At 39.9% G+C, this 25378-nt stretch overlaps 2 protein-coding genes and 1 pseudogene across 2 annotated transcripts; all 3 read left to right on the top strand.

Moving 5' to 3' along the window:
- LOC121581364 overlaps window positions 1–11811 on the top strand; it is a 51213-nt pseudogene extending 39402 nt beyond the window's left edge.
- A 275-nt stretch (window positions 11812–12086) lies between these two features.
- On the top strand, window positions 12087–20243 carry cdpf1 (cysteine rich DPF motif domain containing 1). Its single transcript, XM_041897085.2, has 3 exons — window positions 12087–12208; window positions 12484–12595; window positions 18397–20243. Exons 1-3 carry the CDS (start codon window positions 12096–12098, stop codon window positions 18523–18525), a joined length of 354 nt encoding a protein of 117 aa, XP_041753019.2. The 5' UTR covers window positions 12087–12095; the 3' UTR covers window positions 18526–20243.
- A 240-nt stretch (window positions 20244–20483) lies between these two features.
- LOC121581240 (cyclin-dependent kinase inhibitor 1B-like) lies at window positions 20484–23784 on the top strand. Its single transcript, XM_041896730.2, has 3 exons — window positions 20484–21233; window positions 21683–21805; window positions 22402–23784. Exons 1-2 carry the CDS (start codon window positions 20768–20770, stop codon window positions 21796–21798), a joined length of 582 nt encoding a protein of 193 aa, XP_041752664.1. The 5' UTR covers window positions 20484–20767; the 3' UTR covers window positions 21799–21805; window positions 22402–23784.
- Window positions 23785–25378: the final 1594 nt, after the last annotated feature.

Below are 25378 nucleotides of genomic sequence, written 5' to 3'. Positions count from 1 at the left end.
AGGGTAAAAAAAGGTTCAATGTCGACCAAAACACAGACCGATGCACTCTAGAAGTTCTACTAAGAGAAGAACTAAAGTGAGAAAAATTTGAGAAAAGGGATCAAGTTAAGTCACTATGACTAGACATGGAATTGGCGGAAAACAGGTCCGCAAGAATTAACACCCTTAGCAAGGACGTAAACAATCAAATGACTCCCGCTCTCACTCGAGACCCTATCCAGGGCCCACTCAATCAAGAAACAAGCCCACAGGCTTTGTCTATAGACTCTGATACAAATGTTGCGAATCAAAAGGTAAAAAACATCGCAATAGCCAATGCCACTCAAACCCCGATAAGTCGATCTGTCTTCACCATGAACACATATGACACATCACGTAGTTGCGAATAACCACTCCACTTTGTGGGGAATATGACCACAAAACGCAACTCAAACAGCACATACCTGGAAACAGTCCTGGAGGACTGCTTAACCTGTTATGCGCCAATTAATTCAGGCTCAACAATGTCGCTCATCTCTCAAACGTTGTTAAGTGATCTCAAAATGGCTTTTAACCCAGCTGAACGTTGGTTAAAAACGGAAATATGCGACATTAAACTTTTGAGGTGTCACTCAGACTACCTCTTCTCTCACATTGAGACTCATGCTGAAACTACACTTCCAAGACGTATCGCTTGTTCACCCTGTGTATGTTACCAGCCTTGAAAGTGAACCCCCGCTACTCAGAGCAGACTTGATGGATTGTTTGATCCCTCTAATGGATTGGAAAAGCAACCAAGTATGGTCACAGGTAACTGTGTCATCTCCACTGACCACACTGTCTTCTCCGAATGCTAGCTGCAACACAGTAATCCACGAGGGGTATCTATCGAAAGGACCCCTTGAAAAAAAAAAAAAAGACGTTTCGTCATTTTTACTTTAATTTTCTTTGACTTAGGAACTGATAGTGCCACAAACAAGTTCCCCATACGACCACCAGTTAGTGACACAACGCCGCTCATTTGGGGAAGAAATGTAATGATGTATTTCGTGAGTGTGTGTGCGTTGTTAACATCTGCCTAAGTTACTGCCCAGATCTACCAGCCTGGACGACCGGGCGACGGGTCCAGAACGGCGATTCCCAACCCGGACATCACCTGCCCATTCTTGTGGTGGTCTGCAGCTTGCAGAAACCCTACTAGGGTAAACCACCAGATGGGGACCGCAACGATGATCCACAACCAGGACATCCCGTGGTCATTTTTAGGATCAAAGGTGCCAGATCAGCTTGGCAAATGACAGATAGCCAGACCCCCCCTCTCTCCCACAGGAGAGGAGAAGGGGGAGTTGGGCTGGTTTTATGACTTAACAGCCGGTCATAAATAGTTTGCAGAAAAGGACTCATTTTGGTCTCTAGTGTGGGAAGAATTAGATCTTCTTTGTTCCAGAGCCTTTGCTGAGACGTCCAAAAAGTAAACACTGGAACAATATTCCTAACATCCGAATGGTCAGTGGGGATCTAAAGAATAATCATGTCATATTGTTTATTATTTTGTGATGTAATTAAAAACTTTATGAACCAAATACTGTAATTTAGGAAGGACACCCCCTTTATCTGTCAAGTTTCCATCCAATACGTTGTCTATGTGATATGAAAATGGATGAAACTATTTTTGTTAAGATAGGAATGTGATATTAGTCATAAGAGATAATCATATCCTTTGCACAGTAACTAGCCACGCCCCAAGTGCCATCAGCGATCATGTCAGCAAGTAGGAACGCCCCTTTTACCAAGAGTGCATAAAGGCTTGAAAGACAAATTAACATTAGATCAGGAAGCGTGGAGCTATGGATACATGGCTGAAAATGGTTAGACCAGAAAACGTGAGAGTGGCGACTACACTTTTAGAATGGTTAGAACTTTGAATGAGAAAGACCAGCCGACGTGAAGCGCGAGCTCACGTTACAAATGGTTGAACCTCTACAGACCAGCCAACGTGCAGCAGGAGCTTCACGTCGGCTGGAGTTTCTTATCCGAATGAGCGGTGGTTTCCAAATGTAATAACGATAAATTGAATATCTTTGTCTCTCCCTTTCGCTCTCTTTCTATTGACCCCTCCCTTTTTGATAACCTATACCGTGTGTGTGTGATTATGTATTCTGTGTTATTATTTAGTTAGTTAGTAAATAAATAATTAACCTCTTAAGGATTGGACACTCTTTTAAATTTTCGCCTAAAATGACATACCCAAATCTAACTGCCTGTAGCTCAGGTCCATCATCTTTGAAATGCAAGAGAAGGCCACAATAAAGTATTACCGTTTAGGCGCAATTTAGGTTTTGGCCGCTAGATGGCAGCAGTGTATGTGTGCAAAGTTTCAGATTGATCCAGTGAAGCACTGCAATACTGGACTATTTTGTATCAAGTCTCCCCAAATGTGCAGAATTGGTCAATTGATAAATTTTCAAGTACATAACTATAGAGAACATAAAAAAATGATATGGTAAGTTTACACACGCCCAGGAATGCCAAACATGATGTTCATTAGCTCATACACTAACTTTCACACATCTAGATGGCCGGGCGGTGTCAGTGTGGCGCCAGAGACAGCAGGGGCTCAAACTGTAGAACCCAGTTCCTACATTTGAATATAAAAATGGATTTTATCAAACAAAACTATGCTACATTTTATCTCTGGGACTCTTAGGATGACAAATCAGAGCAAGAGTATTGAATGTAAGTACATTATTTAACTTCAGAGGTGAATGTATCAAACCAGTTACCGTGATATGTTTTTTGTTGTTTTGTACTCTCATCAAACAATAGCATGGCATTTTTTCACTGTAATAGCAACTGTAAATTGGACAGTGCAGTTAGATTAACAAGAATTTAAGCTTTCTGCCCATATAAGACATGTCTATGTCCTGGAAAAGTTTGCTGTTACTTACAACAGTCATGCTAATCTCATTAGCGCACGTTAGCTCAACCGTCCCATATACGGGACACCGATCCCGTAGAGGTTAACCCAATTTGTGTATTGCTAATTCATCAATAAGGTTAGGGTTCTTGCAGGTTCAAGGATTATGCGACGTTCAGAATGAGACTGATGAGGTAATGATTTAATAAGTTATAAATATATAACATATATCATCTAAGAGTTTAATTCGGGAGATGGTAACTCGTTAAACAACTTCTTCCGTGGTGCCCTAAATTCCTAATTAGTTAATTGTTACATGATTAATTTAATCGAGTGACAATTAAACATAGTTAGTGGATTCGATAAATAACAGTCATCACATGAATGCAAGTCACGTCATGGCACATGCATGAACCAGCATTGGTCGGTCACATGATTGAAGCAAACATTAATGATGAATTAATGATGAATGATGAATAAGCTAAATCATGCAAATATAACTTGTCTGCAGTATATAACAGAAATAACGGGACTGCCCCGGTAGAGCTCCTGACAGATGTTCACTATGGTGCATCAAGTTTGTTGGAACCTCTCCAGTTAACTGTTAATAAACAATGATTCATTTAAGATTGACTTTGAGTGTCCCATGTGTAGAATTTCCACGACAAAGCTTAGCCAATTAATTTGCATGTCCAAGAACACGCTACAAAACAGTCTGTTCCCAAAAGCCGGGGAGATGACTCGCACTCCTAGCAACCCCAGTATCTTATCTGGTTTTCCAAATTCACCCTCACTACCTGTCTTCGTTGCCGGCTGCCCTATCCAGCAGCAAACGACAACTTCCCTCCGTTAAAGCGGTCTACAGACAATAGCAAACATTGCCGACGCAGTTTTTTCCTACCTGGAAATTGAGACCTGACGTAATATTCCTTGCGAAGACTGAGGGGCAGTATTGAGTGAGTTTTGCAACGTCTGTGTCTACATCCCATATTTTCCGGTATTTCTTCTGGTATAAACACAGAAGAGATGGACGTTCTGCTACTTCACTACTACTACTTGCAAGCTTCCTTTTTTGTGCTTTTTATTTTTGAGATTTGCTAAGCGTAATTATGTCTGTCCAGTTTGGAGGAGTGTCTGTGCGAGCTGGTGAGACAATACAATAACCTTTTCAACCCTCTGATGCGGTTGTATTTGGACAAGCAAGCAAATGTCAACAGCTGGAGGGACAAATTACCGATACTGACATCAAATAAACATGGAGAAAGATTCGGGACCGATATGTTCACAATCTGAAAAGGGTGAAGGAGACGAGGAGTGCAGCTGCCGCGGGTGTGTGTCCCACCGATTATCAGACAACTGGGGTTTGGACAGTCCAGAGATTGAGCTGAGCCCTGAGGGCTCATCCCCGGCCACTCTCTCCAACGCCCAGGCCCTTCTCACCAACACCCAACCCACTGTCCAGATGCACCCGTGCTCTCTGCCCTGCAACACCATCAACCTCCACTCCATCTCCCCGACCCAGCTCCAATGGCTGGAAGAGGAAGACAGCTGAGAATCTTTTGGACACTGACATTATGCAGCGGGTGGATGACTTACGTATGTGTGCATCCTTCTGGTCTACCCCATAGCTATCCGGTTTGGTCGGATGCCTCAGTCAGAGAAGTTAAAGCTGAAGGCAGAACGCCAGACGGGGGAGAGAGAGGCGGGAGGAGACCCCAGGCAGGTGGACCACAAGACCCTGGTCAGACAGATCCACGAAGCCTACATGAAGAACTTCAACATGAACAAGGCTAAAGCACGGGTCATACTGACCGGCAAGACCTGCACACCGGTGAGTGGGAGAATTTCATTACTTTGCTTTAATGAAAACCACACTGTAAATATCCTGTTGTTTTAATGTTACACTAATTGATTTACAGTACCAATAATGCTACTGCAATAATTTTACGGTAACATATTCTTACTGTAAAGCCTAATTTGCATATTTCCCAGAGTGCCTTTCGAATGAATTGTAGAGTTAACATGACTGTACTTGTTAGTGACAGAGACATGGTTGTTGCATTCATCCATGTTCAGTCCTGTGGCTTTCATCAAGTGAGATCGTAAGCGAATATGTCCTAATTAAAATTCATCCGAACTACGAAACATGAATATTTATAATGTTATCCCCACACCCATACATTTCGCCTAGTGCATGTGTCCAACTCATTCCACGGAGGGCCAAGTGTCTGTGGGTTTTCGCTCCACCCTTGTACTTGATTGATGACTTAAGGTCACTAATTAGTAAGGAATTCCCCTCACCTGGTAGTCTAGGACTTAGGAGTCTAGGCCCTCCGTGGATTGAGTTTGACACCCTTGACCTAAGCCATTTAAACTGGAACAACCATTTCAGTAACGGGTGCAAAAAATCTAACTCATTGGATTAGTTTAGAAACATGTACGTTATTTATCTTTGTGTAGCATAAGATTAATCATTCAATGTACATACAAAAATGCAGATATTAAAAACTATTCCAAAAAATCTACCTGCAGTAGAGCATGCTGGGAAATCTGATAATGATTACAGATATTTTACAGTAATTTACAGGTAACTGGCTGCCAGTAAGTTACCGTAAACAAAACAGTTTTATGGTATCAATGCCGCTACTGTAATCCATTGACGGTACCATTAATGGTACTGTAATCTATTGTAAGGGAAGGGGAGAGTGATAGTTGTTTGAATTTAGGCTAAGTGATGGTGCAATTTGCCTAATTTCCACAAGGGGCCTGCATTTTACATGTAGCTCCTATTTTGTGTGTGCTTGGTTTACTTTTAACAAAGTTATTTAGTTTTATGATGTGCCTTTCAAATTGTATATTTTTTCTTTAATATAAAACAGCATTGCCACAAAGAAAGCAATGTATATAAACTAACAAAACAGCTTTGATTTGGTTGCCCATGTGCTTTTTGTGTGGCATTCTTTTTGATTGGTAAGTGCACAGCTACTGTGTTTTACATAGCATTTTTTTTACGGTAATGGCCAAAATACATCCAATATTTCCAGTCCGTTAAAAAAAATTCCGCAATGCAATTTACAGTAATCTACTGTATTCATTTTATACAGTATGTTACTGTTGATTATACAGTAATTTACTGTGACAATAAACAAAAAAAATTAGTGTACTACTAGTCATTGACTGCTCACTGGCGCCCATCTCTGGCAGCCTATATCATGCACAACATTTAGGACACGTTTCCTGGACCCAGATTAAGCCTAGAGTTGGGCTAAAACACACTTTCAATGAAGACTTTTTATTGAGAATGATTTTTAATCATGGACTAGGTTTAATCTGGATCCAGGAAACCGGTCCAGAATGTGTAATATACTATACATGACCTAACTATGCTTATAACACTGTATTATGTACTGAACTAGGTTAGTCTTTCTCTCTTCTCTTCTTTCCGGCAGCCTTTTGTCATCCACGACATGGAGACACTCCAGCTGGCTGAGCGGACAGTGATGGCACGGCTGGTGGGTGGAGGAGGTGGAGGAGGTGGTGGTGTAGGCCCAGATGGAGTAGGGTCTGGGCCCGAAGAGCTCCAGGCGAGGGAGGCAGAGGCCAGGCTGTTCCACTGCTCCCAATGATTCTCTGTGGAGACTGTGACAGAGCTCACAGAATTCACCAAGTCCGTACCAGGCTTCCAGTGCCTGGACCTGAATTACCAAGTGGGTGACCAGTGTTAGGATTTGTAGAACTTGATGTATGTGCAATGTGTGGTTCATGTTATGTTGTGTATATTGTATCATATTCCTTGTGAAATGTCTGTTGTTGTTTTATGGATGAATCTTCTACAAAAACAATTTCCGCCTGAGAATAGTTTTCTACTACTTCTACTAATAATAATCTACATTTTCTTCCAGAATTAATTGAAGTTAACTGGCATTGATTGACCCCCATACTCTGCAGGTGACTGTTGAAGTACGGGGTGTACGAGGCCCTCTTCACCCTCCTGGCCTCCTGTATGAACAAAGATGGCGTCCTGGTGGCGAGCGGAGGAGGGTTCATTACCCGGGAGTTCCTCAAGAGTCTATGGTGGCCCTTCAGCGACATGATGGAGCCCAAGTTCCAGTTCGCCATGAGGTTTAACTCCTTAGCGTTGGACGACAGTGACCTGGTGCTGTTCGTGGCCACTATCATCTGCTGTGAAGGTAAAATACAAAACACAGACCCTTTTGACTATGGTGCAGCTATGGCGGATGCATAGCTAGGCCAATGCAGTACACTGTAAAAAAAAACAAAAAACTATTTGGATCAAACAAAAAAAATTGTTTCAACTGGTTACAATAAACCAATTTGGTTATTGAAAATATATTTCACAGCGGATTAGATGGTACAATGATTATTTACACTGCTGTATACATTGCTTGTATACAGAAAATAATATTTCCTGTAAATAAAACCCATTTTTTATCTTGCTCCAATTCTATTTTTCACTTATCTACCTATCCAAATTACTTCAACTGGGTTACAAGCAATTCTATAAATTCTCCACAAATCAAGAAATTACAGTGGTTCAACAACATGATATAGTGATTCCAAAATGACCTTTGGCGTCTTCAACATAAAACAATCACATTTATTGGCCACAATATTGTAGTCAAATAGTACCTTCTTAACAATGGAAGCCTTAAACAGGCTTTTAAATACCACGTAGAATTATGCAAGAATTTTAGATTCAACGCAGGCAGTGTACAAGCCTAAAGCTTAGCAATGGTGAATACAACAGAACAGATTAACTTGAATGACATCCACTCTGACGGGTGGCGAAAAATAATTACTTAAAGTCACGCCCCATATAAGCCACGTCTTCCTCTTCTGATAGGTTGACGCCACTTCACTGCCCCATCGCAATGCAATGTGCATCTGCTTGTGTTGAAAGCGATTTAGTAACTTTCATTCAATTTAAAACACCACATTGAACTGTCAATTAATTGTTTGACTTTTAAAAAATGAATAGGTTAAACAAACCAAAGTCTATACCAATCAGCATTCCTCTTCCAGAGTGTATCACGTGCACTTATGCAAGGACAAATAATATATATTATATTAAAGTGATGAATAAGGTAGACCATATTCACAAGAATGACATTCACTCTGACGGGTGCGCAAAAAGAACAATCTGAAAGCCCCCAAAAAACCATGCCTCCAACTCTTCCAATAGTGTGCAACTGCAGCCCGCAATTCAGTGCATTCCTGCATGTGGGCATTCCTGTGAGACTTTTGAATGTGGGTCAAAAGGGAAATAATAGTATTATCTGAGTTTTTTCACCCCCGCCTAGAGTCCTTGCTAGCTAGCAGAAGTGACACCGGTATCCAATGTCCTTCACTCCCGCCTGCCAAACACCTGCTCTCGCCATTGATAACAGAACTACGGGAAAACAGTGCCCGACAGGCGGGGGCGAAGGACACTGTCTTCCAGTGTATGTTAGCTAGCCGTTGTCACCCCCCACCCCTTCTTCTGTGGGGTTTATCCGTGGCTGGCATCCAACGCTATTGTGCATTAATACCACCTACTGTACTGGAGTGCTCCCCGCCTCCCGCCTGTCCTAACTTAAAAATTGACCAATAGAAGTATAAAGAGAGGTTCCTGCAGATGCAGGAATGCCCAATTGCAGGAACGGCTCAATGCGTGCCGCAGTTGCACACTTCTCAACTCTTGTAATAGGCTGCCGCCACTACATTGCTCCCACCGCTATTCAATGCGCATGCACATGAGGTATGGAAAGTAATTTATATATTTGATTTCAGACAAATTGAATAGAATAGGTTTAACAAACCAAAGCGTAATTCCAATCATTCTAATCAGTAAAATCACTTCAGATGAACCATAGCGTTGTCCCACTTTTTGCAGTGTACAGCTCGGCTCGGCTCAGTTATGTGGAAAGTGCTTCTGTACTGTACCATTTAAGTCACATTGTACCATTATAACGTTATCTTACATATTGTATTAATAAATTATTGCTTAATCAAGTATAGGCTTGATTTTAATAACTTAAATGGCATCCTTTTATTTTTTTAGTTTCATTGATCCATCTAACCATGCCATTACAGGGCCATTACTAATCAGACATAACTTGAGTAAAGTCAGATATGGTGTCATAGACCACGTGTACATTGTGCAGAGTATGTGTGCAGAGTATTCCAGATAGTAGCTCATATCCCGCTTAAGGTCTTATTCGGGATAAGCTTTGATATCCCGCTCACAAGTATCCCTGTACCAATGGAAAGTAGCCAGTAGACTATGTGGTCCAGTATGGAATATATGCAAAATATATTATTATGGAATTATGGTGGATCGAACTACGCAGGTTGCCTACTTTTTTAAGTGATTTGTTTGACAATCAGATGAAAACATCGTCACACAACACCCATAATATGTGAAACTGAGCCTGCGCAGACCATGAAAAACCACAGTAAATGGACAAGATGTTTACATGCCACAGTATCCTTTCTAAAATCAACATATCCCAGTCATTTTATCCGGGTTTCTCATAACCGGGATACAAGCTTTTTCAGGTTATTGTAAACGGGATATATCTTTTTTTTTTAATCTTTATTTTAACAGGGAAAAACAGACTGAGACCTGGATCTCTTTTACGGCTGTGCCCTGTGTAAACATGTTGACATGTACAGTTTTAGACATACAGACAAGAACATTTCAAACATACAAAACAAAAACACAATTCAACAGAAACAATCACAGACAACATCATATTGATCCTCCATAACATTTTTAAAATGGGCAAGGGACACCAGAGTGTCTAACTTAAGTTGGATCTGCAGTTTGTTCCATAAATAAGGTGCAAAGGAACTGAAGGCAGTCCTACCCAACTCTGTGGAGACCACAAAAGTCTCTAATGTAATCCACATCTGTGATCTGGTTTTAAAATTAGTATATCTAGTGGAAATTAAAGATGATATAAATGGAGGTAGTTTTAAAAGAAGTGCTTTATAAATAAACAAGAGAGCATGTTGCTCTCGCCTCACAGATAGAGAGGCCCAACCCACATGTTGATATAGGAAACAGTGATGAGTTTTGTAAATATCACCCGTGATAAACCTGAGTGCACAATGGTAAATAGCATCCAGTGGTTTTAATGTGTTTGCCGATGCATGCATATAGATAATATCACCATAATCTAAAACGGACATAAAAGTAGCCTGCACAATTTGTTTTCTATTTACGGAGGACAGACAAGCCCTGTTTCTGTAAAGGAACCCTATCTTGAATTGGAGCTTTTTTCCCAATTCAGTAACATGTTTTTTAAAAGAAAGCCTATCATCTAACCATACCCCTAAGTATTTATATGCAGAGACCTGTTTGATTTGAGTACCATCCAAGCTAGTGATTACAAAAGTGTTTCTAATTGAGAGTTTAGACCTAGAAAAAAAAATAGGATATGATGTTTATATGCGTCAACTCAAAAACAGAATACTTGAGTATCCCGAATAATAACGGGATATCGGTGTGCATGTAGACGTTGTCATAGTAGTCGATTAATCTCTTCTTTCCCCCTTGAACGTGTCTAATGTAGAGCAGCTCCAGGAGAGCATCGTCCTGGCTCTCCGGCTCCACCTGCTGGCGAACCACCCCGATGACACCTTCCTGTTACCCAAACTGCTGCAGAAATTGGCCGACCTGCGGGAGCTGGTCACAGAGCAGGCTCAGTTGGTCCAGGAGATCAAGAAGACGGAGGACACGTCTCTGCAGCCATTACTGCAGGAGATCTACAGAGACATGTACTGAGAAGGCGGGAGGATGAAGATGATGAAGATAACTTGTGGTGCTGGAATGGACTAGCTAGGAGGGGATGGGTTGGGTTGTGCTGGACTAGGTTGTGTTAGGCTGGGCTAAAATGGACTGTGTTGGACTGGGCTGGTCTGGACCAGTGAAAATAATATGTGCTGCTGTGTGGCTCCAGAGAGGTGCCTGGATGATCCCAGGTGCAAATGCATGGAGCCACTCTTCTAGCCTTTCATGTTAATAGAAATAAGAGTATATGTGTATCCTTGTACAATGTGTTCACCAGCAATTGATCCCCAAATTTTAACAACCACTTATTGTACTGTACAATGGTAATATACAGGGACTCAGAAAAGGAAATATATTACTGTCATAAGGGCAGATGATGTCAGCATTTATTTTTAACCACAAACAAATCCAAGTCTCTGTTAAGCTCCTTGATACTTTATTTTTAAAATATTTCAAGAATTTGAGAGTTAAGGTGAAAGGGACATCTGTATAAAAAAAATTGCATATGCGTGACCCTCCATTTTTTTCAAATGTGTCTCTCTATATACCACTATCAAAATAAATATGTTGCTCATACCATATTCACATAATCCATCATAAACTACCTGGCAGTTTAGGGTTATGTTTTTAACAAATAAAGTACACTGTGTGTTTTAAACTCTACCATATCATATCTACACTATATTCTAATATTCTAATTTCATCATGACAATATGCAGTATAAGTATTGATTGTGTCCGGTTAATGATATCAATTACCGGTAGGTCCTCTTCTCTATACCTCTCTGTGTATTTGTAGTAACAATGGTTGGTAAATTCAGGACAGGACGATCCGCTGACTGTCCATTGCCTTAGTCCGTTCAGTGACATAGCTAGCTACAATAGATCTCATTAACTTGAAAATAATGTTTTATCTGAAGTAGTGTTGAAATACTGTAAATCTGATCATCTTTTGCGGTTGTGCAGTGGTTTGCTAGCCAAGGTCTAAGGGAAACTGCTGGAAGACATTGTGATATACACCTAAAATTTGGTGGGGTTATCAACTGTGTTGTTCAGTCATGTGAATTAATCAATTGGATATTGATTAATTTTAAATAAATGATGTAGAATGTTAAAAAGTACATTTCATTGTCTTAGTTTGGTTGTAAAGTAGTACTTTGAATGTCATTAGTATATTAATATATTGGTCTACTGCAGGAATCAACTAACGGAAAAATATGTACTCCTTTTGGAAATAGACAGTTGACCATAGTGAAAATTGACCGCAAAGTACAGAAGGCCTCGACCTCTTGGATGCAGCATTATCCCTCCCGTCCACTACGTGGTGGTAGAACCATGCTGTTGCACACTTCCCACAAATGAAGAAAACAAAGCAGGAAGTAGAACCATGCTCACATTCACAACAATGGAGTCAAGCATAGATGGGGTTCCTCAAAATATGTTTATTTGCCATTTGTGCAGTTTATCTACACCATTCACATACTATGGACAGAAGCCACCCAATACCAGGGCTATTGTGTGAGTAAAGTTTTGATAACAGTAGCGTCGTAGCGAGGTGTGTGAACTCAATATTTGCTCATGCTTACTGGTTAACATGGAATGCAATGCAGTTGGTCCCTGGCTAGTGGCTTCTCTAGAGTCTAGTGGAGTCTCTAGTGGCCCTAGCTAGCTAACTTCTAGTGTTGTCTATGACTATGTTAACTGTCAAGTGATGAGGTGTAAAGTAAACCTTTCAGAAGGTTGTAACGTTAGCTCTTGCATTTACTCATCATGTTTTTGTTTCTTTCCATCAGCTTGTTGGAAGAGTGTTTTGTGACCAAGGACCCTTTCAGTCCAGACCGAGAGAGGTTCCTTATCCTGGGATCCAACTGCAGTTTGTGCCACATCACAGTTTGTGTTGGAACGGTACGTTGTTTGCTCATATTGCCGAAAATAATGAACATGAAATGGCTGAAATCTGTTCATCATACAATGTATGATGTCAATGTCATAACCTAGAATGGAATGTCCAGTTATTTTATTTTGACTAAGTCACCCTTACGGAAAAAAGTACATTTCTATATATTTAACATCACATAAAATGTATTTCAAATACATGTAGTTACATTTGAAATGTCACATCTTTGCTTAAATGCGTGTAATGCCTTAAAATGTATCCCAGAGATGCATGTACATACACTATATATACAAAAGTATGTGGACACCCCTTCAAATTAGTGGATTCGTCTATTTCAGCCACACCCTTTGCTGACAGGTGTATAAAATCAAGCACACAGCCATGCAATTTCCATACACAAACATTGGCAGTAGAATGGCCTTACTGAAGAGCTCAGTGACATTCAACGTGGCACCGTCATAGGATGCCACCTTTTCAACAAGTAATTTCGTCAAATATCTGCCCTGCTAGAGCTGCCTCGGTCAACTGTAAGTGCTGTTATTGCGAAGTGGACACTTCTAGGATCAACAACGGCTCAGCCGCGAAGTGGTAGGCCACACAAGCTCACAGAACGGGACCGCTGAGGCGCGTAGCACGTATAAATCGTCTGTCCTCGATTGCAGCATTAAATACTGAGTTCCAAACTGCCTCTGGAAGCAACGTCAGCACAATAACTGTTTGTCCGGAGGGTTTCCATGGCCGAGCAGCCTCACACAAGCCTAAGATCACCATGCGCAATGCCAAGTGTCGCTGGATCGGCTGGAGTGGTGTAAAGCTCACCACCATTGGACTCTGGAGCAGTGGAAACGTGTTCTCTGGAGTGATTAATCTCTATCTGGAAGTCCAACGGATAAATCTGGGTTTGGTTTGGTGGATGCCAGGAGAATGCTACCTGTCCCAATGCATAGTGCCAACTGTAAAGTTTGGTGGAGGAGGAATAATGGTCTGGGGCTGTTTTTCATGGTTCGGGCTAGGACCCTTAGTTCCAGTGAAGGTAAATCTTAACGCTACAGATTAAGATTACATTCTAGACAATTCTGTGCTTTCAACATTGTGGCAACAGTTTGGGGAAGGCCCTTTCCTGTTTCAGCATGACAATGTCCCCATGCACAAAGCTAGGTCCATACAGAAATAGTTTGTTGAGATCCTTGTGGAAGAACTTGACTGGCCTGCACAGAGCCCTGACCTCCACCCCATCGAACACATTTGGGATGAATTGGAACGTCGACTGCGAGCCAGGGCCTAATCGCCCAACATCAGTGCCCGACCTCACTAATGCTCTTGTGGCTGAATGGAAGCAAGTCCCCGCAGCAATGTTACAACATCTAGTGGAAAGCCTTCCCAGAAGAGTGGAGGCTGTTATAGCAGCAAAGGGGGGACCAACTCCATATTAATGCCCATGATTTTGGAATTAGATATTTGACGAGCAGGTATCCACATACTTTTGGTCATGTAGTGTACTTTTCCATCTTTGCTCAAATGCATGTAATGCCCTGACAATATTCCAGAAATGCATGGCTATGACATCTAGTCTACACCCACCAAGACAAAACTTTGGCAGTGATATAATTTAAATTGTGATGGTGAGTAAAAAAAACCCGTTTGATTTCACCTAATTTTAACATTGTCATAAAGATCACATGGTCAACTTAATAAAAAACAGGTTTTCCCATCTCAAGAGAGAGAGAGAGGGGAAAAAAATACTGTTGTAAGTGCCCCTCTTAAGCTTAATTAAATAAAGGAAAAAATTGGGCACAAATCAAAACCAAATGTATTTGTAACATGCGCCGAATACAACAGGTTACCGTGAAATGCTTACTTACAAGCCCTTAACCAACAATGCAGTTCAAGAAATAGAGTTAAGAAAATATTTACTAAATAAACTAAAGTAAACAATAAAAAGTAACACAAAATTACATAACGAGGCTATATTCAGGGGGTAACGGTACCGAGTCAATGTGCGGGGGTACAGGTTAGTCCAGGTAGTTTGTACATGTAGGTTAGGGTAAAGTGACTATGCATAGATAATAAACAGCGAGTAGCAGCGGGGGGTCAATGTAAATAGTCTGGGTGGCCATTTGATGAATTGTTCAGCAGTCTTATAGCTTGGGGGTAGAAGCTGTTAATGAGCCTTTTGGACCTAGACTTGGCGCTCCAGTACCGCTTGCCGTGCGGTAGCAGAGAGGACAGTCTATGACTTGGGTGACTGGAGTCTTTGACAATTTTTTGGGCCTTCCTCTGACACCGCCTAGTGTATAGGTCCTGGATGGCAGGAAGCATGGCCCCAGTGATGTATTGGGCCGTACGCACTAGGCTGTTTTCTATTATTTTAATTTGAGTTTTTATCGATTTTAAAGAAAAACTATACATTGTACAACACTCCACAATATGTCTAGGTCTTGTGCTTCCAATTAGATGTACAGGATTGTACTGCTGGATGGTGCGTGGTTAGCGGTGTTATGGTGCGTTCGTAACCAAGTGGGAATTTTCCACATCTGGGGAAAAATCCACTTGAACGGCCGTCCAGCTAGTTAATTACTAGTTAAATCAGCCATGAATTCCCTTGTGACAGGAGGAATGGAAGCGTGTTGTGGGCAACAGGGAGGGGCAATTGTTAAAACATTTCTAGCCTGTCTATCTATGGGTAACAGGGTTGACGTGTTAGAAAATGGCTAAAAAGAGTAGAACCAGCTCACCAGCTTTTACACTATGATTTGACTATTATATGTTCAATGTTTCTTTTGAAATAAATATTTTAAAAGGGAATAGTTTCACCATATTAAAACGAGAGTTCAGTTCACGTAACAGGGTTGACCTTAAAATTAGGTACAGATGTAAATGAATCACAATCACATTAAATAAATAATAATCTTCAGAAATAACTTTGTCAAAGCAATGAAATAACAAAGGCTTTACAATGATGGTGAAAACGTGGAATATTAATGAGGTTACTGGGTTAAAATCTTCCTAGAAATCACAGAGGATGCACGGAGGGACATGTCAAAATGCAGAATATTGAAAATCAGATTTATTGAATTTTCCATGTGGTCTATATTAAAGGGCACGTCATTTCATATAACAAGCTTTTAAAATTCAATATTCGTGCATAATTTCTACTTAACATATCAAAAAGGAGCAAAAGGCACTCATTTTCGTGGAACAACCCAGTACACGTTAAGTTCTGCCCATTGGATGTTGTTTGCAATGCTCTCGTCAAGTTCATTTGTTAATTTTTCATATGCACATGAAGGACGTGGAGTCACTACATGACCGATAATGTATCATATTTGTAGTCATTTTTTAAAATCATTTAAATGCATGTTAGTGCTTTTGGTATGTGTCAAGTACAATAAAAATGCATTTAGAAAAACTATATTGTAGCGGCGGCAGCCTATTAGAATAGTTGGAGGTGTAGCTTGTTGGGGGCGTGGCTTTGTCGTAGTGCTTTTTGGTCTCCTGTGAGACTGATTGTCATGCCAGTTGATGTGTTATGTTGTGTTCTGTGATTTAAAAGTTAAGCTTGTATACTGTCAGTTCTACGGTCTTAATAAGACTGTCATAAGTGCATGTGATACCAAATAGCCTACTGAAGTTTCATTGTGAAGCCTGTGACCATGTTGTTACAATATTTTTTATTTATATGGGAAACACTTTATTTAAATAATATATTTCTTACAAATACATTTAAATGCATGTTGGAATATATTTGACAAAACATTTTTGAATATATTTTCATATATACAGTACCAGTCAAAAGTTTGGACACACCTACTCATTCAAGGGTTTTTCTTTATTTTTACTATTTTCTACATTGTAGAATAATAGTGAAGACATCAAAACTATGAAATAACACAATAACACCAAAAAAGTGTTAAAAAAATCAAAATATATTTGAGATTCTTCAAATAGCCACTTTTTGCCATAATGACAGCTTTGCACATTCTTGGCATTCTCTCAACTAGCTTCACCTGGAATGCTTTTTCAACAGTCTTGAAGGAGTACCCACATATGCTGAGCACTTGTTGGCTTCTTTTCCTTCACTCTGCTGTCCGACTCATCCCAAACCATCTCAATTGGGTTGAGGTCGGGGGATTGTGGAGGCCAGGTCATTTGATGCAGCACTCCATCACTCTCCTTCTTGGTAAAATAGCCCTTACACAGCCTGAAGGTGTGTTGGGTCATTGTCCTGTTGAAAACCAAATGATAGTCCCACTAAGCCTAAACCAGATGGGATGGCGTATCGCTGCAGAATGCTGTGGTAGTCATGCTGGTTAAGTGTGCCTTGAATTCTAAATAAATCACAGACAGTGTCACCAGCAAAGCATCCCCACACCATAACACCTCCTCTTCCATGCTTTACGGTGGGAACTACACATGCGGAGATCATCCGTTCACCCACACCACGTCTCACAAAGCCACGGCGGTTGGAACCAAAAATCTCACATTTGGACTCCAGACCAAAGGACAAGTTTCCACCGGTCTAATGTCCATTGCTCGTGTTTCTTGGCCTCTTCTTATTATTGGTGTCCTTTAGTGGTGGTTTCTTTGCAGCAATTCAACCATAAAGGCCTGATTCACACAGTCCCCTCTGAACAGTTGATGTTGAGATGTGTCTGTGACTTGAACTCTGTGAAGCATTTATTTGGGCTGCAATTTCTGAGGCGTTGCTCATGAGAGCCAGTCATAGCGTTTGATGTTTTTTTTTACTGCACTTGTTGTGCAAATGTTCCGTGTTGACTGACCTTCATGTCTTAAAGTAATGATGGACTGTCGTTTCTCTTTGCTTATTTTAGCTGTTCTTGCCATAATATGGACTTGGTCTTTTACCAAATAGGGCTATCTTCTGTATACCCCCCTACCTTGTCACAACACAACTGATTGGCTCAAACGCATTAAGAAGGAAAGAAATCCCACAAATTAACTTTTAGCAAGGCACACCTGTTATTGAAATGCATTCTAGGTGACTACCTCATGAAGCTTGTTGAGAGAATGCCAAGAGTGTGGAAAGCTGTCATCAAGGTAAAGGGTGGCTATTTGAAGATTCTCAAATATAAAATATATTTTGATTTGTTTAACACTTTTTTAGTTACTACATGATTCCATATGTTTTATTTCATAGTTTTTATGTCTTCACTATTATTCTACAATGTCAAAAAAATAAAGAAAAACCCTGGAATTAGTAGGTGTGTCCAACCTTTTGACTGGTAGTGTATGTACCAAATATAACACTAAAAACATGTGAAAGTATATTCTAAAATACATTCTTTAATGTATTTCTGAATGCATTTTGAAATACATAAAATTCATTTTCAGATGCATTTAACATGTGTTATACATTTTACATACATTTTCTGTGTATAAAAATACTCCCTAATACATACAGTACCAGTCAAAAGTTTGGACATGTGGCAGGGATAGTGTGCTTGCTTAATGTGTTTGTTATATATAGATATAGAATTATTGTAAAATTAACTCTGTCCATAAGGTGTAGATAGTAAGTATAGACCGGAAGTAGAGGCCTGGGCGTTGTTGTTCACTAATTTACTCCAAGTAGGGAAAGGATGGTGGGGTTGAAAAGTAATAAAGGGGAATATATATATAAAAAATAAAAATAAAACATGGGGGATTGGAAGTGATGCAGACAATTACATTGATAGAAGATACAATCTATCTGCAATATTAAGCTGATCCATCCCCCCCCAAAAAAAAAATAAAAAAAAATAAAATAAAAAAAAAGTGTTTGTTACTATTTTTGTTTCTCTTCTTCCAGGGCTGCAGCCTTTTCTACACCAAGCGATTCTGCATGCAGTGTGTGAACAAACACTTAGACCAGTTCCCCCCTCACATTCAAGCTGAGCTCGCCAAGAAGAAACAGCCATCAAAGACAGGTGTTTCATGATTTCTGCAAGAGACAAATTAAAGACTCTGGAGGTACTTCAGGAAGGAAAATCTCCTAGCCTTTCAATTAGGAGATGTCTCTCTGGGTTGTGGCTAGCGTGCTTGCCTTGGGGTCAAGTGACCCGTGTAGTATTCCCACTTAGGGTGATACTGTCTCCTGTTGGTCACTTGTGATATACCCCTCTGGGATAGACACGTTTCTGTTTTGGGAGAAATGGTTGGAACTGAACATTACTTCTGGGCCACCTAAGGGATTCTAGTTGGTGTCATATACAGTTTTACCACTAGATATCAGTAAAGACTTACATCCCTCATTCACAGCAGCTGAATACAAGGAGTCCCAACGTCAAAATATATAATGTACCTTGTTTAATATTTCAGTATAACATGGAAAAATTGTACAATATGTTGAAAATACATATACTACCAGAATTACGTGTAGTTTGCACTTGATGAAATATGCTCCGCCCAAGCATTGATACTAACACTATTTTTCTATGGATGACCTCAATGTTTATAAAACAAGATGTGTTAACTTGTTGACCTTGCAGAGTAAATGAGAACTCTCTGGTCCTAAGGGACATTCGGTGTATCCCAAATGGCACCCTATTCCCCATTTAGACTAGTGCACTACTTTTGACCAAAGCCTCATGGGCCCTGGTCGAAAGTAATGCACTAAATAGGGAATAGGGAGCCATTTTGGACAAAATCTAAATTGTCCCAGTGAGGGAACTCCAAGTACATAAGCAAATGTAACCACTAAACTGCAGTGATAGTCAGATTGTGCCAAAGTCAGTTGGCAATAGGCGAGCTGCCAACTGTGATGGAAGGTATTTAACACTGAGGATATGTCACTCTGGACTGGAGGCAGGTTTAAAAAGAACAAACAAAATTGTCATATTGGAGATGTTGAACCCTGAACCCAACATTGCCAAATGTAGGACAGGTATAATTCCACAAAACCCTTCCCTATCTCTCCCCGCTCTTTAGGGAGACAATTCCAAACAAAAATCTCCTACCCTTGCTCCAAAAACTGACAGAAAGTGTCATTCTATGACTGTTCATAAGAGACTGCCATCAACTTTCTTTTGTCATAAACCAATAAAATATAGGTGCATAAAGAATAATACAAATATTACTTTATTCAACTACCTAGACTATTACTAGGTTATTACTTTAGACATGGCCACTTATTAATAACTTTAAAATGGTATTACATTTTTATTATCACAATGGGTTGATCTGTTTAAATTCTAAAAATACAATATTCCTACAGCCACGTTCACCTTTAAGAAATAAATATGGGCGGTTCCATGTTCTTAAACCAATTAAGCTAATTTTCTGTTTGAATAGCCTTACCTGCCAATCTGTTTCCCACAATAGCAGTTCCTCTCTAATGCCACATTGGGTCCAGCCAGCGAGAGAAAGAGAGAGGCCAAACTCGGAAAAAACACCTGTCTCCGTCCAGCAGGGGGCGGTTTTCGTTGGTTCGCCAAACAAGCAATGCGTTTTTTATGGAAGTCAATGAGAATGTCGAATTTGGTCAACATAAAAATGTATGGCTTATTTGCTAAGTGAGGTTAATTTGATCAGATATAAGTTTCGTAATGCTTAAGTTGTTACGAGTTTACTGATATAAGAAAGACACGTGACATCCCGGCAACTTTAAGGAAAAACACTTTATATTGGAGTTGTCCAGTATGAAAATGTATGCACTCACTAACTGTAAGTCGCTCTGGAAAGAGCGTCTGCTAAATGACTAAAATGTAAAATGTCTCGAGATGGCTATGCATATTAATGAAATGAGGCTATTAGCATAGCCTCTCTCCCAATTCAGTACAGGCGGTTGACGTCAACAACCCTCATCGAATATTTAAAAAAAGATTAGAATAATGAGATGTATCCACCAATCCAAAGAAAGGATAGGCGGGAGCTAGACAGCCCGCCGTGCCGCTTTGTGGACAACGACTCCCATTGTTAGGGCGGAGAGACATGTATCTTGTCAGTATATCCATCATCTTTGGTACAGCACAGATGACTTGGTTGTTTTCTTCCATTTGACTACGGAACTAACAGAACTAAGCCTTCACTAGACGGGCAGATTGTTTTTCGCTTGGAGGGGGAATCACGTTGGCAGTTTTACGGATGCTATGCATGCGTCTCTAACTTGTGATCCAGGTCGCTTATTTAAAAGGAATACTTGTTTTTTGGGATAAACCGTCGCGACATAGGGTCGTTTTCATATGTGCAACAAAATGTCAAATGTTAGTCTTTCGAATGGGAGTCCGACGTTGGAAAGGGTGGATCCGCGTCCGACGGATCACACGAAGACCCCGATTCGCAGAAATCTTTTCGGATCGGTGGATCACGACGAATTTAGGAGGGAGTGTTTGGTTCAAATGAACGAGATGGAGAAGGCATCTATTGACAAATGGAATTATGATTTCCTAAACGACGAGCCCCTTCCCCAGGGAGATTATAAATGGGAACCCATGAAAAGCAGTGACCTGCCTGACTTTTACACCAGACCGCCTCACAAGCGAGGCTGGTCCTCTGGAAATGTGGACCATAACGGGAATCATGATTACCGAGTCCGACCGAGCTGTCCTGCAAACGGGGTTGAGCAATCCGAGGAGACCGAGAAGAGCGAGAGGCAGGCGGATTGTCACCACTCTCACATCGGGGAAAGGAAAAGACCTGCAAGTCCAGGTAAATGATGCAGTTTTGAAAATTGACTTGAGGATTTTAGAGTTAACCAATCGACAACAATTCAGCCAGTCTCCTCCGCACAATATGGCACAGTCGAAATAAATTGTTACAATCTGCGAGATTGTATAACAATTCTGCGTCACTGCACTGATACAATGTCGCAGAAAGCCTATACTTTGTACCGCGCACCTCTAGATTCCGTCGATACTTTCTTTTCAGAAAGACACGCTTTGTGTGTCAGGCTATTTAATACTTTGATTTCTTCCTCGTCTTCAGTTTTTAATGTGTGTTCTGCTCTGGCCTAATGAATAGCATGATTATATAACCACTTGGCTGTTTAGCTTGATGATAAACTTAATTTCTGAACTATTCAACAGGGAGGGAAATTAGCTTTTTCACGAAAAACAGTTTACTGACATGTCTTTAAATATTATTTAATTTTTTATCAGAACCGCAAAGTACAAGTACAAGAAAAAAGTTGCATTCCAGTGAAGATGATGAAGTTGGGTCAAAGTCAGTAGAGCAGACACCCAGCAAAAACGATTCCAGGACACATGAACACTAATACCAAGGTAAGAACTTCATCATCATCATCATCATCATGCATTTCCAATGTCTACTGTCAAGTGAGTGTAAAATGACGTGTGAATGACAACCTCTGAGTAATGTTATTTGTTCATGTGGAATTAGAATGTCCTGGAGCATAACCCGGTTGTTCTAACAACCTTATTATAAACATAAACATTTCAGTTGTGAAGCCTATGTTAGATTTTAAACGTGAAGCCATAGTGAGATGTTCAAAAAGGGTTAAAAAGTGTAGATGACACACTGGTAAACTCCCCAGCTATCTGGTCTAATATTAACTTAAGCAAGCCTAGTTCAAGTGCAGAACAGTAGTAACACCTCATCATCAGGCTTTGCACGAGGAAGGGTTGTTTTCAAGAGAATGAGCTCTGCAAGCTGCTGCTCTCTCTGCAGCAGTCTGTCTTGAGTGACATGTTGACATTTAATGTACGCCTTTGCACTGTTTTGCTTGCTTCAACAGAATACACAATGCATGATACTGGACAACTAAACTGTCTTTACTATGCATGTGTTATAACCTTCGGGCTATGTACCCATAACCCCTTCTGTGAACAGAGCTAATATGAATTTGTTTTCCCCACAGCGCTGAGAAGTCCTCCTTTTTCATTGAATACTGTACTTCAGGACCTGAAGAAGAGACGAGCGATAGAAGAGGAGACAGGATACAAAATGGCCTGTCTTTAGGAGGGAGGGAGGCTGTGCAAGCACTGAATATTTACACTAATGTTTTGGCACTCAATTTAATCCAATCGCCTCAAAAGCAGAAAATGTAGCAGTGTGCAAAAACTGGATGTTTTTCCCTTTTTGCTCAGTTTTATTTTTTACTACGTATGTTTCATATGTAGCACATAAAACATAATATTATTATGTTGATAAAATAAGTGTCTTGAAGAATTGCTGTGCAGTTTTCAAAAATATATTGTTTGTTTGTAAAAGTGGTCATATGATATCCTTGTTCAGGTATAATTGATAGTTATAAATGCAGATTATTTCTAAATCAGGGTTTTTGAGAGTATCATCAAATAATCAGTTGTTTCTGTTTTATGGCTTTATGCAGTGTTCAGTGGTAGTACATAGTGTGAAGGCCTATTATTCAAAAGCTGGTCATTAGGGTTGGGGTCAATTCTATTTCAATTGATGAAGTAAACTGAAAGTCAGATTCCATTTCCAATTTTCCTCAATGCTTTTCAATGAGAGAAAATATTTAGAATTTTAGTTTACATCCTGAATTGACTGAATTTGAATGTAATTGACCCAACATTACACTAAGGTCATACTGTCAATCAGAAGGACTTCTATGTTACATGACCTAACTAGATAAAAGTTTACATGCAAATAATATATTATTAGTACGTTTTCCTACTGAGAAAGGGAAAGATCCTGCCAAAGTTTCAACATTTGTCTTTTTTTTTTGGAAAAATAATTAAATGAGTAGGGCTTATTCATGGCATAGTTACAAATTATTGGTAAAAGTTAGAAAATGTGAGTTCCCATTTTGCTGTATTAATTATTATTATGCCACCCTAAAATCAGTTGGTTTCCTTTAACGTATTCATAATGTGGTCCAGTTTGACCAGAGTAGCCTACACTCTCAGATGTGTTGTAACCACCTGGCACTTTGCAAACATAAATATGTGAATCAACAATTTGCCTCTTATTTTGTGTTGAATTCATGTTGAGCATGACATGGCACTATATAGACCACACAAAGGAAATAATTATCATCTTTGAGGAGGACAGACAGATAAAAGGTACACTGCATGTACAGCATGTCTGTGTAAAACTTTGAAGTGTACCTTTTGTATATTTCCTTGTAAAAATTATAGTAACTTATTTCTGTTCAGGTTTTTGTGGTTGTATCGATATCCAAAGTGGCATTTTTTGTGCATTGTTATGTAAATACTTTAAAAAATGTTTTTGGATACAAAAGGTTGCAAAACTGAGCCTAATTAAAAATATACCTGTATATTTTGTATTGTGTCTCTGAAACCGGCAATAATTTGATTTAAAAAAAAATATTTGGTTAAATAAAAAATGACTTATTATTTTCAAAGTTACATATTATGTGCACATTAATTTTCCTCCATATGTCAACACTGTCACAGTATGCTATACATTGTTTAATTTAGGCTATAGTGTGCCAGGGCCAACCTCGGCAGTAGGCTAGTAAAGGTATTAGTTATGAGATATGGTTGATAATGTGTAAAAACACGCGTATAGACTAGTCACCCAGAAATGATAGTGGCGCAGCAGAATGTGAGCCCAAGGGGTCCTTATTTGAAAGGACAATGACTAGTTGCAACTTTTGATCCATGCATAATGCTACAGTTGCAGAAATGCATGACGTTACTGTTTATTGAGTGAAGAGATTCTTTTGAATTGAAATCGCCATAGATTCCACAAGACATGCTCAAGAGAATGTGCAAAAAAATAAATCATTGGACTTCAATTACACGTAACTCGCACTGCAGAGAGATAAGGTAACCAACCTAGTTTGTAATGTGCAAACTAAACTAGTGTGTCTAGGTACTTTACAACCATCGCAATATACACATTTCTCATGTGGTATCACAACAATTACGCACAACTCTCACTATTACACATCTTGGGCTGATTTACGCGCCATTCGACTCTCGATAACACGCATACTCAGGGCACATCCTATACCACGGTACGGGTGAAAAAACTATGTTATTGACACTCGCTTTCTCCAATCAGGCACGCATTAAGAAAAGCACACCACTTATGACAGCCACTTAGGTTGGCTTTCACTGTAGCCAGGTTTGAACGGAGTTAACTTAGGTCAGGACAGCATGTTCTTTTCGAGGAGCACACCCCCAAGGACTTTCATTGGCTGGCCAGACTGGAGTGCCTCTTTTTGCTCATACAAGCAGGAGTACTACAGTGTAAAATGTGAATAGAACTGTGCCTGTGATGACTTTCTTTTGCAGTGAAAGAAAGCAAAATATATGAGGAAGAAAACAAACAACAGTGATGTGTGCATAGAGAGATGAGGAAAAACTACTTCAGGTTGGACAGACACATGGAGGAATAGAATAGATTCGTTAACAGCACAGTTATAACACCTGTGTGTGTAGTGTACACACATGTAATGCCTGGATCATATTCTGCAATAGCTAGTTAATAGTTATTCTGCATTGGTACATTTATCTAATATTTAGTGGTACTTTCAAATGTTTATGGAGTGAATATGGTCTAAATAGGAATGGCAGACATTGCATACAGTAGGGTACTGTAGTAATAATAATAATAATATGCCATTTAGCAGACGCTTTTATCCAAAGCGACTTACAGTCATGTGTGCATACATTTTTACGTATGGGTGGTCCCGGGGATCGAACCCACTACCCTGGCGTTACAAGCGCCATGCTCTACCAATTGAGCTACAGAGGACCAGTAATGAGTTTACACTGTCTGACCTTGTAGTAGGCTGTAGTAAAAAGACGACCACATCCCTCAGTTGTTATTGTTGTGGATGCCGAATTTCTAGGAAGTCACTGTGGTGGAGGCCGTTCACATACTTCTGGTTAATCTGAATT

Source organism: Coregonus clupeaformis, chromosome 14 (genome assembly GCF_020615455.1).
Source record: "Coregonus clupeaformis isolate EN_2021a chromosome 14, ASM2061545v1, whole genome shotgun sequence".
Lineage (NCBI taxonomy): Eukaryota > Metazoa > Chordata > Actinopteri > Salmoniformes > Salmonidae > Coregonus > Coregonus clupeaformis.
This window is presented reverse-complemented; position numbering and strand designations above follow the sequence as displayed.

Excerpts from the sequence above, each read along its gene's own strand:
- LOC121581240 (XM_041896730.2), top strand. The coding sequence starts at position 20,768 with ATGTGCAACAAAATGTCAAATGTTAGTCTTTCGAATGGGAGTCCGACG. Across the intron at positions 21,234-21,682 it reads GAAAAGACCTGCAAGTCCAG|AACCGCAAAGTACAAGTACA; the intron begins GTAAATGATGCA and ends ATTTTTTATCAG.
- cdpf1 (XM_041897085.2), top strand. The coding sequence starts at position 12,096 with ATGGAGTCAAGCATAGATGGGGTTCCTCAAAATATGTTTATTTGCCAT. Across the intron at positions 12,209-12,483 it reads CCCAATACCAGGGCTATTGT|CTTGTTGGAAGAGTGTTTTG; the intron begins GTGAGTAAAGTT and ends TCTTTCCATCAG. Across the intron at positions 12,596-18,396 it reads TCACAGTTTGTGTTGGAACG|GGCTGCAGCCTTTTCTACAC; the intron begins GTACGTTGTTTG and ends CTCTTCTTCCAG.